Source organism: Hemiscyllium ocellatum, chromosome 3 (genome assembly GCF_020745735.1).
Source record: "Hemiscyllium ocellatum isolate sHemOce1 chromosome 3, sHemOce1.pat.X.cur, whole genome shotgun sequence".
Classification (NCBI taxonomy): domain Eukaryota; kingdom Metazoa; phylum Chordata; class Chondrichthyes; order Orectolobiformes; family Hemiscylliidae; genus Hemiscyllium; species Hemiscyllium ocellatum.
In genome coordinates, this window is record NC_083403.1 from 41503279 (window position 1) to 41521957 (window position 18679).

General features: G+C 41.8%; 1 protein-coding gene across 1 annotated transcript in view; it reads left to right on the forward strand.

Annotated features, from left to right (window-relative positions):
• Positions 1–1449: 1449 nt before the first annotated feature.
• Positions 1450–18679, forward strand: part of sh3bgrl2 (SH3 domain binding glutamate-rich protein like 2) — a 94286-nt gene continuing 77056 nt past the window's right edge. The window contains exon 1 of the mRNA XM_060849687.1: positions 1450–1695. Coding sequence (XP_060705670.1) covers positions 1651–1695 — 45 coding nt within the window. The 5' untranslated portion in view covers positions 1450–1650. The remainder of the gene's footprint in view (positions 1696–18679) is intronic.

Sequence of the window (18679 nt, forward strand, 5' to 3'; positions counted from 1 at the left end):
TGGGGAGAGTGCTGAGCTGGAAGTTAGGAACTAGGATGAGGTGGGGGAAGAGGAAATGAGGAAACTGTTGAAGTCCACATTGATGCCCTGGGGTTGAAGTGTTACGAGGCGGAAGATGAGGCGTTCTTCCTCCAGGCGGCTGGTGGTGAGGGAGTGGCGGTGAAGGAGGCCCAGGACCTCCATGTCCTCGGCAGAGTGGGAGGGGGAATTGAAATGTTGTGCCACGGGGCGATGTGGTTGATTGGTGCGGGTGTCCCGGAGATGTTCCCTAAAGCCCTCTGCTAGGAGGTGCCCAGTCTCCCCAATATAGAGGAGATCGTATCGGGAGCAACGGATACAATAAATGATATTGGTGGATGTGCAAGTAAAACTTTGATGGATGAGCAAGGCTCCTTTATGGTCTTGGATAGAGGTGAGGGAGGAGGTGTGGGCACAGGTTTTACAGTTCCTGCAGTGGCAGGGGAAAGTGCCAGGATGGGAGGGTGGGTTGTAGGGGGGGCGTGGACCTGACCAGGTAGTCACGGAGGGAACGGTCTTTGCAGAAGGCGGAAAGGGGTGGGGAGGGAAATATATCCCTGGTCCCTGGTGGTGGGGTCTTTTTGGAGGTGGCGGAAATGTCGGCAGATGATTTAGTTTACGTGAAGGTTTGTAGGGTGGAAGGTGAGAGCACCAGGGGCATTCTGTCCTTGTTACGGTTGGGGGGGTGGGGTCTGAGGGCGGAGGTGCGGGATGTGGATGAGATGCGTTGGAGGGCATCTTTAACCATGTGGGAAGGGAAGTTGCGGTCTCTGAAGAAGGAGGCCATCTGGTATGTTCTATGGTGGAACTGGTCCTCCTGGGAGCAGATACAGCAGAGGCAGAGGAATTGGGAATTTCCCTCCCCACCCCTTTCCGCCTTCTGCAAAGGCCGTTCCCTCCATGACTACCTGGTCAGGTCCACGTCCCCCTACAACACACCCTCCCGTCCTGGCACTTTCCCTTGCCACTGCAGGAACTGTAAAACCTGTGCCCACATCTACTCCCTCACCTCTATCCAAGGCCCTTAAAGGAGCCTTCCACATCCATCAAGGTTGAGGCAAGACCTTTCAAGACTTTGCTCTGAACCTTTAGATTTGCAGCATCTCCAAAATGCTCCTTTGTCATTCGGATTTCATACAAGTTTGGAAGGACAGCTGAAATGCACCACTCTTGACAACAGGTGGCTCTTAGCCGCCGCGCGTCTTCAAAAAAATATGAATGAATGGGGCTAACTCCTCAGGGAGATTGGTCAATGTCAGATGCAGAGTCACCCCTCCTGGCCAATTTAGGTACTGGAGGCAAGAGCAGTCAGTGCCGCGCTGCCCGCCGGGAGATGTAGTCTGTCCGTCCCACCGCTCCCAGAGGGTAGCGAAGGGCAACGACTACATTACCCAGAATCCCGCGCTGAGCGAGCCGCGATTGCAGCATCAGTTAATGGGCAGAACGCTTACAAATCATAGGCAGGCTGCGATCGGGAATGAGATCGGGAAGCGTGCACCTATTTATTTACTACCTGGCATCTCTGTGTCATGCATTCGTAGGCAGCAACTGGGTAGCACTGTCGGTTAGGTTTCAAGCAGATTTGTTTGCTCACTTAATCCGCAGTTCTCTCTCTCCCTTGCGTTGGAAAAAATGGTCATTCGTGTGTTCATCGCCTCCTCTTCTGCCTCTGTTGCGGTAAGTGGGAATGTTGTCGCCGCACGAGAAGGTTATTGATTTGGAGGTTAGGGTAATGTTTGCTTTGCAGCTGGACTTCACTTCAGCAACTAGAATAAATACAATTTATTTATAGACCTTTTATAAAGAACTATTGACGCATTATATTTTAGTGCAACTGGGATTCAGACCTCAAACAAAATAGCGCTTTTTAACGTTATCTTGTATTGCTATCGTCCAGCTGTAAGTACAATGTGTATGATGCAGTATATAACATGTTTGACCTACTTCTCATCATGACCATTGCAGATTTGTGGATTTAGAATTTTTCTTTGCTGCTGTCACAGATACAAAGGGAGTTCAGATGTGTTTTTCATACGCAACAAAACTTTGGAAATGCATTGTCATCGGTGTCATAATCTAAAGTGAGCGGAAAGGTTCGATTCAAGGAGTGTGTTCCCGGTAGATGGATTTCCTCAGATCTGAATAATTGCATTATTTCTTTAGGATGTGCTGATATAACGAGTACTCTCCTTGCCCTCACCCCGTTCTTAATGCCACCGTTTGCTAGGTCTGAGGAGGCACAAATCGGGGGCTGCACTTAATTCTTACTTGCCAAGTAAGCGAGGGATAGCTTCTCCACTGATACCTTCTAATAGGGCGTGGGACTTAACATGTATCTCTCCACTCCTTCCCCGCTGTTTTCAGACTTGTAAATGGACCTCTCATATTTTAGAGTTGATCTTCCTTTGCACCTTCTCTGTAGCAGTAACACTGTACTCTGTATTCTGCTATATCATCCTGATGTACTAATGGAAGGTATTATTTGCCTGAATAGAATGCACAGCCAAACCAAATCAAATCAAAAGTGTTGGTTCTCCAAGGTAGGATGCTACTGAACCAATTTATAATTTCATAATAGAGAATTAAAGTACGTAGCTGCAGTATTCTTATTTATAACCTTGAGGTGCTTGTCCGATATGTTTCTAGGATGTTAATTTGTGTGGATGATGCATGCAGAGTTTAACTATTCAGGAAAAATAGCACTCTTGCTTTGGTTTTAAGGTTCCAAGTACAAAGTTCCACCCCTATGGTTTAGCACAAAAATAAAACCTGATAGTCCAGTGAAATATGATGTAATTTAGAAGCAGCCTTTTGGATGAGTTATTAAATGGAGCCCCATCTGTTTTCTTGGGGTTGATGTAAATTGGCCACCGTATTACCTATATTACAATAGTGGCGATGCGGTAAGTAATTCAATGGCAGTAAAGGGCTTTGAGACATCCAGTAATCATGAGAAGTAGCATGAAAGAGCAATTCTTTTTCTTTCTAAATTACTGTCTTTGTCTACTGGATAATTTATTTTTCATTTGAATCAATTATCTTTAACTGCATGGTGGATGTGTCACAAGTGTAAGGATAATCTCTGTTATGAAATGCCTTTCCAAACATTGGAAGTGTTGAAGTCAAATGTCCTTACCTCTGTGCCAGAGAGTTTGGATTCACGTCATACCTACTCTAGAGATGTGTGAGAACTTGTCAAAATAGTTTGATTAAAACAAAAATCTATACTGTCATTTTAGGGTGAACTTAAATGGTTGCAAATTAATATGCGCTTAATAAGTGGAGGTGGCCTATCCTGTTGGTTAATTGTTTCTACAATCTCCTCCAACTTTTTTGTACCTAGTGTGATGTTACTATTCTGGAGAAGGAAATGGATGCAGTTGGGATGCCATAGTGAAACTTCTTTTAAAATGGTATCACCCTTCTTAGGTGGGCGGCCCGGTGGCACAGTGGCTAGCACTGCTGCCTCACAGCGCCAGAGACCCGGGTTCAATTCCCGACTTGGGTGACTGACTGTGTGGAGTTTGCACATTTTCCCTGTGTCTGCGTAGGTTTCCTCCAGGTGCTCCGGTTTCCTCCCACAGTCCAAAGATGTGCGAATTGGCCATGCTAAATTGCCTGTAGTATTAGGGGTATGGGTGGGTTGCGGGTCGGTGTGGACTTGTTGGGCCGAAGGGACTGTTTCCACTCTGTAAGTAATCTTATAGCCCTTTGTGATTATTACCTTTTTGTCAGATTCTTTCCATTTAAAGTTGTCATGCAGATTTTTGCCCAAAACAGAAATGCGCCTTTAAAAAAATCATTAAAATTACTTCATTTAAATGAAAATTTAAGTTTGATTAGAAATCATGAATATTTTTCATTGTTCTCAATGATACAAGGAAATCACAGTATACATTCTCATATTTATCATGTGACTTAGGACTGTATCCTAGTAAACAAATACTATACTTATGAAAACAAAACATTTAGCATAGCTTGGTATTAAAATATAAGTGCTTATCTTCAAGTATTTATATCAAAACAAAAACACTTTGACAATTTCCATGGTCGCAACGCCTAATGTCTGAATATAGTTGTTATTATTTTTTATTGAAGACAAGAGAGTTCTCAGTTTTGTACCAGCTTCAAGGGTAATACTGATTTTTCACCTTTGCCAGAAGATTTAATCAGAGAGAAGGAATCTTAGTCTTTGGTTGTTAAATAATCTAATTTGAACAATCTTTGGCTTGATTTTCTGTTTTCATGACCACAGATCAACAGCACAGCATAGTTTGACATTCATGTAACTGCTTTGGCAAACTCGTTCAGGATACATGATACTTACTGCCAGTACAGAGGAACAATGGTATTCGGATATTGGTAAATTTGAGCTTATAAAAAAAAGCAGAAGTGCATGATGCTATCACTTGCTAAGGAAGAGCAATGTTTATTGACCCAGCCAGATCATCTAGTTGAGCACAAGATTCAGACATATATTCATAAACATGTAATAAGAGCAATAGTAACAGCCATGGTAAGACAGCAATAAGATGGTGTATGCAAGCTATAATTTGTCATTAGAGGGTAAATGTTAAGTATAATCTTCTCTATAGTTTTACCCTGATTTCATGCCAACTTTCTTTGTTGCTATAGCAGCCTCTTTGACTACCAGCATGAATCTAGCATGAAATTATTACCTGAAATAGCATCCTTTCGTTTTAAATCTGTTTTTCCTTTAGCTTTTATGTAAACTGTTACAGTTGAAAAGTGTGATGCTGGAAAAGCACAGCAGATCAGGTAGCATCCGAGGAGCAGGAGCGTCAATGCTTTGGGCATAACCCTTTCATCAGGAATTGGGGGGCTGGTGGCGGTAGGGGGCTGAGATATAAATAGAATTGTGGGGATGGGGGCAAGGTACTTAGAAGGCGATAGGTAGATGCAGGTGGGAGGGGGTTGATAGTGATAGATTGGAGGAAAGGGTGGAGTGAATAGATGGGAAGGAAGATAGACTTGTAGGACAGTTGAAGAGAGTGGTGCTGAGTTGAAGAGTTTGATCTGGGATGAGATGCGGGAGGGGAGATGAGAAAACTGGTAAAGTCAACGTTGGTGCCGTATGGTTGTCGGGCACCAAAGCATCAAGTGGTTTGGTCTTGGCAGTGGAGGAGGCCTAGGACTTGCATGAAATTGGCAAAGTGGGAGGAGGAGTTGAAGTGGCAGTGGGGTTGTTTGCTGCGTGTATCCCAGAGATGTTCCCTGAAATGTTCCGTGAGTTGTTGTCCTGTCTCCCCAATGTAGAGGAGACCACATCGAGAGCAACAGACATAGTGGATGAAGTGTTTGGTTGTGCAGGAAAATCTCTGCCAGATGTGGAAGGATCATTTTGGGCCTTGGGTGGAGGTGAGGAGGAAGTGTGGGTGCAGGTTTTATACCTCTTGCGGCGGCAAGGGAAGGTGCCAGGAGTGGAAGGTGGGTTGGTGGTGGATGTGGACCTAACGAGGGTGTCGCGGAGGGAATCGTTTCTGCAGAGTGCCGATGGAGGTGGGAAGGAAATATATCTCTCGTGGTGGGGTCTGATTGTAGTTGGTGGAAATGGCAGAGGATAATGTACTTTATCCAGAGATTAGTGGGATGGAGGTGAGGACCAGACTTGAAACAAATCACACTTTATTAATACACTATAGTTAAAATACAAACAAAATTTTTGGCTTAACTGTAACTCTTTCAAAATGCTTAACAAAGTAATATATATATTAACTACTACTGATTAACTGTTCCAATACAGTAACATCCCAGAAACATACCATTGGCAAAGGCAAATTCAATAAATTCAATAATCTCACATGCAATTCTACCAGCAGGAAGAGAACCCCAGCTTTTAGCTGTAACAGAGAGAGGAGTAAGCAAGACCCCAGCAACTGCTACTGAATGTTAAACCTAAAAGAAAATCTTGGTTCTGTGAGAACTTGACCCTATCCATTCAGTCTGCTTCTATTGTTCCAACTTTAAAAAAAACCTGAGGTCTTGCAAGCTGTTTACAAGCTAAGGAAGGGTCACTGCACCCAAAATGTTAACTCTGATTTCTCTTCACACATGCTCCCAGACCTGCTGAGCTTTTGTAGCAATTTCTGTTTTCATTTCTGTTTACTTTACTGGAACTGGAACAAACTGCTTGACACCTCTGTCTTAACATTTCTTCACAATAAAAAAGACAAAATGCACCTCTTAAAGCCACAGTTTTGTCACAAAACACAGCTCTATTAGCTGCTATGAAAATGACCTGCAGCTCAAAATTTTAGGCTAAGAAATGACTGCAACAACAGCTTTTATTTTGTTAGTGTTCCTAACTTAGGCACTTTATAGAAAGCTACTGAATAAAATTTGATATTAAGCTACTCATGGCAATATTAGGATAAGTGACCAAAAAAATTGGGAAATAAGATTTCAGAGCGTGCCTTAAAGGAAAATGAGAGGTTGGAAGGTTTAGTGAGGGAATTTAAGAGGATAGTGCCCAAGCAACTGAAGATAATGACACAAGTGGTGAAGTGATTAAAATTAGGGACTCACAAGCAGTGAGAATTAGATGAATGCATTGATTTTAGATGGCTGCAAAGCTTGAAAAGATTACAGGGATGGGGACTGGTCAGACCATGGAGGGTTTTGTAAACAAGCAGAAGAATTTAAAATTTTGTTTTGCCATACCAAGAGCTAACATAGGTCATCAAGGATAGGTTTGATGGGTGAATGAGATTTGATGTAAACAAGGGCATGAGGAGCAGATGAGTGCAGTCCCATCCAAGGAAAACAGACATATGGAACTTGTCTGCAAGCTCAGAAATTCATTAGTCTGATGAAACATCTGAAAGCTGCTTGGATGACTATGTTTTTTATTTATTTTTGGGATTTTGATGTTTCTGATTCAACTAGAATCTTTTACCTATATTTCTTTTTCCTTGAGAAGGTGGTGGTGAGACATTGCCTTAAACTGTTGCGATTGATGAGGAGTAGGTACACTCATACTGCTTTTATGGATTTAAGGATCTTAACCCATCAACAGTGAAGTATTACTAATAAAGTTCTAACTCAGAGTGATGTGTGACTTGGGGAGGAACTTTCTGTTTTGGTGACATTCCCATATGGCTACTATCCTTGTCCTCTAGAAGGTAAAGGTTGCTGATTTGAAAAGTGGTGTTGAAGGCACCTTGGTAAGCTTCTGGTTTTCTGGTTTCTGCTGTCAATTTCATAATCTTTATGGTTAAGAAGTTTCTAATGTTTGCAGTTTCTGCTGTTGATTCTTCAAAGTGCCTGGATCCTTTATGCATTTATTGATTTGTAAAAATGAGTTTTGATTTGAAGAAACTGGAAAGAAATGAATGAATTACATTTATAAAGCTTTTCTTTAGACATCCTAATGTTGCTGCAGTTGGCATGTAAGTGCCATTGTGAGGCATGAGATACCATGGGATGTTGGTGCAGAGCTATAGCCTGCTATGATGTCAATGATGGACTGTTGGGGATGGGTTGGAGGGCAAACATTGACATGGAAGAATTAGTGTGGGTTGAGAAGCATGCATTTACAAGAAGGAGGATATTTTTTAAAGTTGCCTTTCAAATGCTTCTCATATGCAAACAATGGTTTATGATGCTTCTGTGGTGCTGTGAATCACGAGTCTTTTAAAAGCTGGTCTGACTCCATCAAAATTGTAGAGGGGTATGACATGTCTATCTCCATAATATAACCAACCAGAGCAAGTCTGTTCAGTTTGTAGCCTAAATTAGCCCACACACTTCAAAGACTTGTGATTTTGAATACCTCTTTCAAATCTCTTCACTTCCTCATCCTTAAAGCATCTTTTCTCCCCTGTCTCTAATACATTTGATATTCTACCCCAACGTCTGCAGGAAAGCTGAGATAACAAGAGCAGCCCAAAAAGTAAGTAATTTACAATACTTGGAGGTTATATTCATTTTATTAATGATTCAAAAAGTTTCAGATGTACTTATCTCCTTATTTCTATGTTGGCTACAGTTCAGATTTGTAATAAGGAAAATATGAATCAGCTGGCATTTGATCATTTCACATTATTTTTGTAATGTGCCAGAGGTCAAGAATATGTCTCTGTGTAAAATGCAGAATGATGGAAAATTAATTGAACTCAAGACCAACATGTTTCAAATTTCACATTTTTTTGTGATTTGTAGTCTCCTTCATGATTGATGTCATCACAATAGTTTAATCACTCAATGGTCTGCTGATTCCTGCTACATTAAGCTTGTGCTAGAAAAAATGTTTTACTTTTATTCATTGCCCTTCTGGTTAATGGTGTACATAAGAGTTATTATTACTCTATAAAGGTGTCAGTGGGGGAGCACTTTGGGGCCAGCAACCATAATTCTAGTTTTAAAATAATGATGGAAAAGGATAGACCAGATATAAAAGTTAAAGTTCTAAATTGGAGGAAGGCCAATTTTGACAGTATTAGTCAAGAACTTTCAAAAGTTGATTGGCAGGAAAAGGGATGACTGGAAAAAGGGAAGCCTTAAGAATGGTTTAACGAGAGTCCAGAGACAGTATGTTCCTGCTGGGGTGAAAGGCAAGGCTGGTAGGTGTAGGGAAAGCTGAATGACTAGAGAAATTGAGGTTTTGGTCAAGAAGAAGAAGAAGGAAGCATATGTCAGGTACAGACAGCAGAGATCAAGTGAATCTTTCTAAGGGTATAAAGGCAGTAGGAGTATATTTAAGAGGGAATTCAGGAGGGCAAAAAGGAGACATGAGGTAGCTTTGGCAAATAAGGTTAAGGAGAATCTAAAGGATGTTTACAAATACATTAAGGACAAAAGGGTAACTAGGGAGCGAATCAGGCCCCTCAAAGACCAGCAAGGCAGCCTATGTGTGGAACCACAGGAGATGGGGAGATACTAAATGAGTACAGAGAAACTTCAATTGTCAGAATATCAATTATCCAAATATCAGATTATCTGAAGGGGATCTCAAGGTCCCAATAGAAATGTTACGTCAAAGAGCTGTTTCAACCCTGATGGCGTCTTTTGTTTACAGGTACAATGATTAAAAACGAACTTGGCTCACTGAAATGCTACCGAGCACAGTCCTGGACAGTCCAGGCATCGACTCTAAATGACTGACCTCCCACCCTCCCTCCACACATTCACTGGAGTTCTACACAGGGGTGTACTCTTAAACCCCCCTTTCCCAGATAATCACTCTAATATTGTCCTGTACAGGGCAAAGGTGGAACCTGTCAAAAAGTTGTGTGTGTATCAGGTCGGATGGGGGTGCGGGGGTACGGACAGGGGTTGGACAGTGGGTGCGGATGGATGGGGGTACGGGGTTGGGGGAGCAGGCACGGTGGGAGCAGACAGGCTTGGGGGCGGGTGTGGGAGACGGACAGGGTTGGGGGTATGCGGGGCCGGGTGGGGCGGTTGGGGGGCGCGGAGTCTCGTGCGCAGGGTGCTGCTGCCTAGTCTCCTGAATGGGGAGCAGACTCCACAGAAAACTCTGAACCCCAGAGGAAATCACATTTCACAATTAACCGAATAATCAATTATCCAAACGAAACAGTGCTCACCCATCTCATTCGGATAATCGAGGTTCCTTTGTATTTTACTGTGGAGAAGGACATGGAAGATAAGGAATGTGGGGAAATAGATGGTGACATCTTGAAAAATATCCATATTACAGAAGAGGAGATGCTGAATAAAATGCATAAAGGTGGATAAATCTCCAGGTCCTGAAGTTACCATGAAGACCATGCCTTCTCAAACTTGCCTGAGGACCTTTAGGTTAAACTTGCCATGAGTTGTCTCTTGCTAAGAGAGCAGCCCCATAGTTCTTTGGGACTCTAACAACTCTACCTTTGCAAATTTCTACTACGTGAGAGAAAGTTTAAAGTATTTTTGGCAGCATGGACGTTGTGCTCCATATCATGAATATCATTGAATCAATTGTCGTTAAGCAGTACAGAATAATTGTTCTGTTATAATGTGCGTTTTGTTAACACGCCTTCACTATAACATGATTGACGAATTGGGGACACTGCCTCCAAAGTGTGAATTTTAAAATTTGATTATGACGAGATTCTGGCCTCATTAGTTTAAATGTTGCTACTATTACACGATTTTCTTATAACACAGGATTACACGAGAATGAACTATCATGTTATAGCAGAACTGCCTATATTGTAAAAACTATTTTTCAAAATAGTTGCAACAATTTAACAACATTTCAATGCCTTCTAGCTGTTGGCCCAAAAATCACTTCCACGAATATCAAAGATTCCAGCCATTATAGTCCAAAATGCCTATGACAAATAACTTTATCCTAACAGTATCTCCAAGTCATAAATAAAACAAGAAAGACAATTTATCAGTCAGCTGCCAAGCTAACTGATCTTTCCTCAAGTATCAGTGTTCAAATGTGCCTCAGGGCTCCGGGTTCAGGAGGAAAGTGGTCAGCTGATGCTTTTACTCATTGTCTGAAGTCACTTGCTGAATAGTCTCCAGGATTGTGTTTAAGATTGATTTCAAATAGCTCCTTATGCCAAGTCCCAGTGGATGGCTAATGTTGTCTGCATCTTAGCTTAGCAAAGAACTATAATTTTGTAGAAGAAGAGAGAAACTAGAGTGCAAAAAAAATTACTGAAAACAAAAATCAGGCTGCAATAAAGATATTCAGTTGAGATTAATACACTAATCAGCTGCCATGCCCAAAACCAAGGGTTCGCAGAATTTGACGGTAGCATGACTCCCCAGCACCCCATCAAAACTTCTATGGAATCAATGGAGTATGAGGATTAAAGTTTCCCTTGCTGACAGTATGCTCTAAAAGTGGGAGGATACCAGACGTCCCTCCTGAAACCTTTCATAAACATTTCTATTTGTAGGAGTTTGTGCACATTGGCTGCCATGTTACCTACAGTAATGTAACAGTTGGACTAAAGTCCTTTAAAACCAATGAAATAATTCCATTCACCCTGTATAAATGCAAATATGAGCATTGTACAATTGTGCCCCTGCTGACAGCCCACATAGTCTTATGGATGTCCAGTTTTGAGCTGAGAATTCATAGCATCCCTACAGTACTGAAGCAGGCCATTTGGCCCGTCGGGTCCAAACCATTCCTTCGAACACCATTTGCCCTCACCCTATCCCAAAACCCTGCATTTTCCATGGCTAATCCACGTAGTCTGCACATCCCTGCATACTATGGGCAATTTAGCATGGTTAATCTACATAATCTGCATATCTCTGGACTGTGGGATTCTGACCTATGTTTATTCTGTTTAGCATTGTAGCAATAAGGCTGTAAAAAAAATGGGAACAGGAGAAAGCCATTTGGCCCCTCAACTCTGTTCTACCATTCATAGTTTCATAGTAATAGAAGCAGGAGTAGGCCATTTGAGCCTGCTCTGCTATTCATTAAGATCATAGCTGATCTACCCATCCTCTCAGCACCAACCAACCCCACCACCCATTGCTGTACACTTCAACTCCCCTGCCCACCCCGTTAAGGACATGCAGGTCCTGGGCCTCCTCCATTGCCAAACCCTTACCACCCAACGCCTGGAGGAAGAATGCCTCATATTCCAGCTTGGGAGCCTGCAACCACACAGGATCAATGTGGATTTCAACAGTTTTTTTCATTTCCCCTCCCCCCACATTATCCCAATCGCAAGCCCCCAACATGGCACTGCCCTCCTGACCTGTCCATGACCTTTCCCATGTATCTACTCCACTCTCTTCTCCAACCTATCACCTTCTCCCTTACCTTCATCTACTTATTACATTCTTAGCTACCCAACCCCACTTTCTTCCCATTTATCTCTCAGCTACCTGGCCCACAAGCCTCATTCCTGATGAAGGGCTCATACCCGAAACGTCAATTCTCCTGCTCCTCAGATGCTGCCTGGCCTGCTGTGCTTTTGCAGCACCACACTCTCAACCTTGTACAATTGCAGCAGAACCTCCCTGCTCTTAAATTCAATCCCTCTAACAATGAAAGCCAATATTCTGTTTGCCTTCCTAATTACCTGTTGCACCTGCAAATCAACTTTTAGCAATTCATGTACAAGCACTCCATAGTCCCTCTGCGCAACAGCATCCTTCAATTTCTCACTATTTAAGTAATACTCTGACCAAATATTTTTACTTCAAAAGTGGATAACCTCACATTTACCAAAATTGTACTGCAGCTGCCAGACCCTTGCCCTCTCACTTAACCCATGTAAATCTCTCTGCACACCCTTCACATCTTCCGCATGTTTGCCTTTCCACTCAATTTAGTGTCATCAGCAAACTTCGATATCTTACATTTGGTCTCCTACTCCAAACCATTTATATGTATCATGAATAGTTGCGGCCCAACACCGACCCCTTGTGGCACCCTGCTCATCACAGATCTCCAACTGGAGCAACACCCATTTATCCCAACTCTCTGCTTTCAGCTGGTTAACCAGTCCTCTATCCGTGCTAGTACATACCCTGCAACTCCGTGCATTCTTATCTTATAGATGAGTCTTTTATGTGGCACCTTATCAAATGCCTTCTGGAAATCCAAGTATACAACTTCCACCTGCTCCCCTCCAGTAAGTCCGTCAAACACAACCTTCCCTTCCCGAATCAATGCTAAGTCTGCCCAATGGAATCCTTTCCAAGCAGATGTCTCACTATTTCTTCTTTAGTGCTAGCCTCCAGCATTTGCCCGATGACAGATGTTAAACTAACTGGCCTATAATTACCTGCCTTTTGCCTACACTCTTTCTCATGATACTCATGATATCATGGTGCCATGATATTCGCTGTCTTCCAGTCTCCTGGGACCTACCCGGAGTCCAGTGAATTTTGGTAAATTATCACTATAACTTCCACCATTTCTTTCAGCATACTAGGATGCATTCCATCATTAGGGTCTTAGCTGATTGGGGCCTCCTCGTATTCACTTTCCTGCCCTTAATCCATAATTCTTCATCTCCTGATTGGTCTGCCTTAACTATAAACATGGACACTGCCCTCACAGCTCTTTGTGGCAAGGAGTTCCAAAGACTTACAACCCTCTGGGAAAAAAAGTTCTTAAGTCTGAAACTATCACCTCTGGTAATGCTGCACAACATTCTGGAGAGTGTCCTCTATATTGAACATGGGATTTTGTTCTCGAATCCCAACAGTGCAGAAAGAGGTCATTCAGCCCATTGAATCCACAGCAATCCTGTGAAGAGCATTCCACCCAGAATCAGCCCCAGCCTCCTACCCTATCCCAATACCATGACCAGTTCACCTAGCCTGCACATCCCTGGTCACTACGGACAATTTAACATGGTCAATTCACCTAATTTTCACATCATTGGAATGTGGAAGGCAACCAGAGCACCCAATGGAAACTTACACAAACACAGGGAGAACATGCATACTTCACATAGACAATCTCCCAAGACTGAAATTGAACCCAGGTCACTGGCACTGTGAGGCAGCAATGCTAACCACTGAGCCATAGTGCCTCCCATAAACAATCAAATTAGAACTTGAACCTGCTATCTTCTAATTAACATTGAAGTCGGACAGCCAACCCATCACACCATTCACCCACAATGTTTAAATTCCACTAGCTGCTTTGGTTGGGATTTGAACCCACATCCTGGAAGCATGAACCTCTGGATTTCTAATCCAGTGACATTGCCACTATACTATTATTTCTGTTGTCTCCACAAGGATTTTGTGGTGACCACACCCATCAGGATTGTCATGGACAGCTGCATCTGTAGTTAGATCAGAGAGAACATTGGTGAGTTCAAGTCTGCTTTTCCTTTTTGTTAGTTGTCTCACTTGTGTGATAGATACGTTCTTTGCCGTGGCCAGCACTGTCAGTAGTGATTCTATAAAGCACACTTTGCGGTGGATATTGAAGTGCATCATCCAGAGTACATCCTGTGACCTTGTTATTCTTAAGTGCTGCTTTCAAGTGTTGTTCAACTTGGAGGTATATTGACTTATCAGGTAAGGGAGGAAGGTATTGAGCAGGAAATTATCTTAACCATGTATGACCTGATGCCTTGAAACATCATGGGGTCCATAATCAGGGTTGAAGACTGCAGGGTCATTTCTGAGTGCCAGCAGGTACCCATCTCTCTCCTACTGACATACACATGGATGTCTTTGAAGGGCTTTGAGTTGTTTGTGGAATTAAGAGAACAGCCAATTTGGCCTTGAGTATTATAGAGGTGGTAACACTCTTTTCACCTTTTGTGAAATATTTACTTATTGTGCTAAAAGCTGAATGTTCTGAATTACATTGGAATATACAGAACTGGAAAGCCTGTTCCATTCCAGCTGGGTTGTCATAGTAAATTGAAACAAATGTCTGGATGAAATAAACATAATATAAATTTGTATCTAGGAAAACATTAATAGAACAATATTCAATAACCAATTGTTGACCTCAATCAAAGCTAACACCAATTATAACTCTAACTATTAATCTGTTAAATCTGAATATTAAATACTTCATATGGTAATGACTTTGCTGTCCAACTTCCAATGGCATGATTTTCAATATTTACAATTGAAGTTGCTGATATAAAGGATTGATTGCAAACTCCATATGTAAGCACCTACAGTATAGGAATACATTTGTGTTAGGATACAGGTCGATCCTAATCCAGGTTTTCCCTGTTCGCACGAGGGATTTTCGCTGTTTTCTTCTGCACCAGTTGTTTTCTTGTCAAATATATATTGACCCTGCCTCAGCACTTGCTGTTCTGAATTTTCCCGCCTCAGCCTGACTCTTAGGGCTCGTTTCTGCTGTGGTACTTGCTTCCTCCATGTTTAGAATAAAGTAGCATGAATAAAGACAGGCCTCTCCAGTTTTTAAGCATGGCTATGTCAAGAAGAAGGATCCTCATTTGTAATTTATTTTCAACATTCCCTCCCATACCACATTGACAGTAAACACCCCTATTATTATGAAACGATATTCTACCATTTTGCTATGAGCAATGCCACAAGAAATTTGGTAATTATATTTGATAATTCCTCCCTTTCAATTATTCATCCAGCAGTTGCAGGAATTGATAAAAAGGAAGGAACAGTGAAGGTGGCAGGACAGGAGTGACCGTTTAATAAAGCATACAATATCCAAACTTTGTTAATGACAGCATAGAGTACTGGAGTAAGGAGATAATGCTGAACTGGGCAACTTTTCCACACTTTTCCAGTGCGTATATGGGCTGAACTGCTGGAGGAGGTGGTGAAGACAGCTACGATTACAACGTTTAGAAAGCATTTGGATGGTTACATGAATAGGAAGGATTTAGGCGGATATGAGCCAAATGCTAGCAAATGGGACTTATCTGGTGTGTGTGGACAAGTTGGACTGAAGGGCCAGTTTCCATATTGTTTAGCTCCATGACTCAGCTGGAGTATTGTGTGCAGTTTTGGGTGATCGAGGAAGGATGTCAGTGCATTACAGAGAGGCTGAAGAGATTCACAAGAATAATTTCAGGGATGAGAAACTTCAGTTAATGGATGGAAGAGACTGAGGGTGTTTTCCAAATAAGCTTTCAAAATTATGAGTGGTGTGGAAGGAGTAGACAGTGAGAAACTGTTCTGGCTTTTAAAAGTATCAGGTTTGCTAGGGTCCAGATTTAAACTGAATTTGCCACACGCAAATATGATGTAAGAAAATACTTTTTCTTGCAATGAGAAGTTTTGGTCAGGAACTTTGATTGAGGGAGGTTCAATTCAGCCTATCAAGAGGACATTCAGTGATTATTTAAATGTGCAAGGTACAGGACATTGGCACTACATCATAATGTCATAATGCTCATTTGGAGAGCTGGTGCAGACACAGCGGGCTGACTGGCAGCCTTCTGTGCTGTAACAATTCTGTGATTCCGTGATCTTGGCCGATCTTTCCTTGGCACTACTGTTCATTCCCCAACAGGCCTCACAGAATAGTAATTAAGGAATTATGTCTGACTTCCCTTCACCTTTGTCCTGGGACATGGAGATCAGAATGTAGAGCATGCAGCTGCTTGACAGCACAAACCAGTGAAGTACAGTACTTAAAATCACCCAAGCCAGTAGGTTTCTTTGAGTTGTAAAACATCCATGTTTGCCCCAATTATATTCAATTTTAAGTAGGCTACCTGAAAAGCACAGTAAGCAGTGCATGCCAGCCAGGTAGCATACAGATACATTTGTACTTTTGTTTTAACTTGCCTTGAGGTGGTAGTAAAGTGTGGAAGATTTCTTTTAGACCCCATTATGGAAGCACAAGCTTTTCTTCATGTGGTTTTAGATGGAGGGGCCCCCAGCTCGATGGCTGAGCAGCCAATCTCACGATTTACATTGACCAGAATGGCTGGTAAGTCAGGCAGCAAGGTTTACATGGAGCCTGGCCATTAAAATCAGTCCCACCTTTTACTGCATTAGTGCTAAAACACCTACCAGCAGCTGACAGAATTAAGCCGATGGTGAATTGCTATTTTATACAAATGTCTCTTCACAAGCCAGTGGGGATTATTTTTAATACATCATTCCCTGGTGTAATTCATCTCTTTTTGTATTCTCAGGACAAGATTTCATTTTTGGCAAGGGGTGAGACCAGGTTCTCGGATACTCATTTAAATGTTAATTCTCAGTCAACATAGCATTTTTGAAAAATGACATGACAAACACAGTGTTACTTACAAACATGAGTGCCCACCAATACTAGACATGACCATATCAGAATTAATGACTCCATTTTCATTGTACTGATTAAATTTTCAGCTGTGGAGTAAAACCAGCTGAAACTTCACCCTCCTTTGGGAAATGTTTAATTGCCTTGTTTTTCTTGTAGGCATCATCATTTCGTCATTTGTTCGTTCTTTTTGAAACATTACACTTTTTTAAGTTTGAAAACTTGCTGACTTTCAGGAAGGATGCGATCTCATTTCTTTCAAGTCTTTTAAGATTTTTCATAATTTGATTTATTCAAACCTACAGTTATTCCGAATATTTTTAATGCAGCTTGGCTATTTTTCCATTTGTTATATTGAATTAGTTTTCCAAAAAATGTTGGCTCCTCCTCTCTTCCTCCCACACAAAAAAAAATCCTATTTGAATTGATGGAAAATCTGTTTTTCTGTGAAATAGTGATGCAGGTCAAGGACCCACACAATTGGATTAATAAAATGGAACGTTTAAGCTGATTGACCACCAAATGCTCTGCCTACAACATGGAGACAGAACCAGGATCAATACAGTCATATTAGTTCACTTAAATTGATTTTAATCAGCATGAAAACAAGAGTGCATCAGAGGCTGATACTTCTGTAACAAATAACTCAACTCTTTACCTCCCCAATGCCTTTCCTTCATCTACAAGGCACAAGTTTTCACTGTGATGGAATATTCTCCGTTTGCCTGATCAGTGCACCTCCAACAACGCTCAAGAAGTTTGACACCATCTAGGACAAAGCAACCTGCTTATATGGCACCTCATTAAACAAACTAAAACTCCACTCCCCCCCACCACCACTGATGCATAGTGAGGGCCATTTCCAAAATGCACTGCAACAACTCACCAAGGCATTTGCAAGCATCTTCTAAATCCGTTGTCTGTACTACCTAAAAGAACCATTGGGTAGTAGATGCTTGGGGACACTGCAACCTGAAAGTTCCCCTCTAAGATACTATCTTTACCTGGAACAATATCGCTATTGCTTAACTGTCAAAATTCTGGAACTCCTTTCTTAACAGCAATGGTCATTAAAATCATCCCGTCTTTTCTGCATCAACATCAAAACACCCACCAACAGCTGATGGAATTAAGCCAATGTTGGATTGCCAATTTTAGTACAAATGTCTCTTCACAACCCACTGGGGTTTATTTTTATACTGCATTCTCTGATGTAATGCATCTCTTTCTGAATTCTGCACAGGAATCTGTAAATGTTATTTCCCAATAAATGAAAGCTTAAAGTTTAAAAGCAGCTTTGGAGGCCCAATTCAGGCAATTTGGATCTTGATCCAGTTTTAAGAGACTGAGGTAAAACGCAAGTTGTGCACTGCTCAGGTTTAAACTGCTCTGATTTTCTTTTTGCTCTTTTCCCAATTCCACTTGGTTATACTGCTGTAGACCAGCAGAACTGCTGAAGGTAAAGGTGACTCTTTATGAGGTTAGTGTGGAGAAAGTGAGGACTGCAGATGCTGGAGATCAGAGTTGAAGAGTGTTGGTGTATATGGCTTTCTCTAGCGATGTGTATTGTTGTGAAGGTTCATAAGATACTATTAAGATTTGAGAACTAGGATTCTAAAGTGGAGAACTGGATCTTGGTTATTGGTTCTGTGAAGTTCTTACCTGTTGTTTTTAAATGTCAGAAAGTCATTTCGAACTTTGATTTCAAAACACAATTTACAGAAAATCGTGTGAATTCAGCTAAATGATAAGCATCTGGAGAGATCATTGCTAAAGTGTCGTCGGAGGCTGAGGGGTGACCTTATAGAGGTTTATAAAATTATGAGGGGCATGGATAGGATAAATAGACAAAGTCTTTTCCCTGGGGTCGGGGAGTCCAGAACTAGAGGGCATGGGTTTAGGGTGAGAGGGGAAAGATATAAAAGAAACCTAAGGGGCATCTTTTTCATGCAGAGTGTGGTATGTGTATGGAATGAGCTGCCAGAGGAT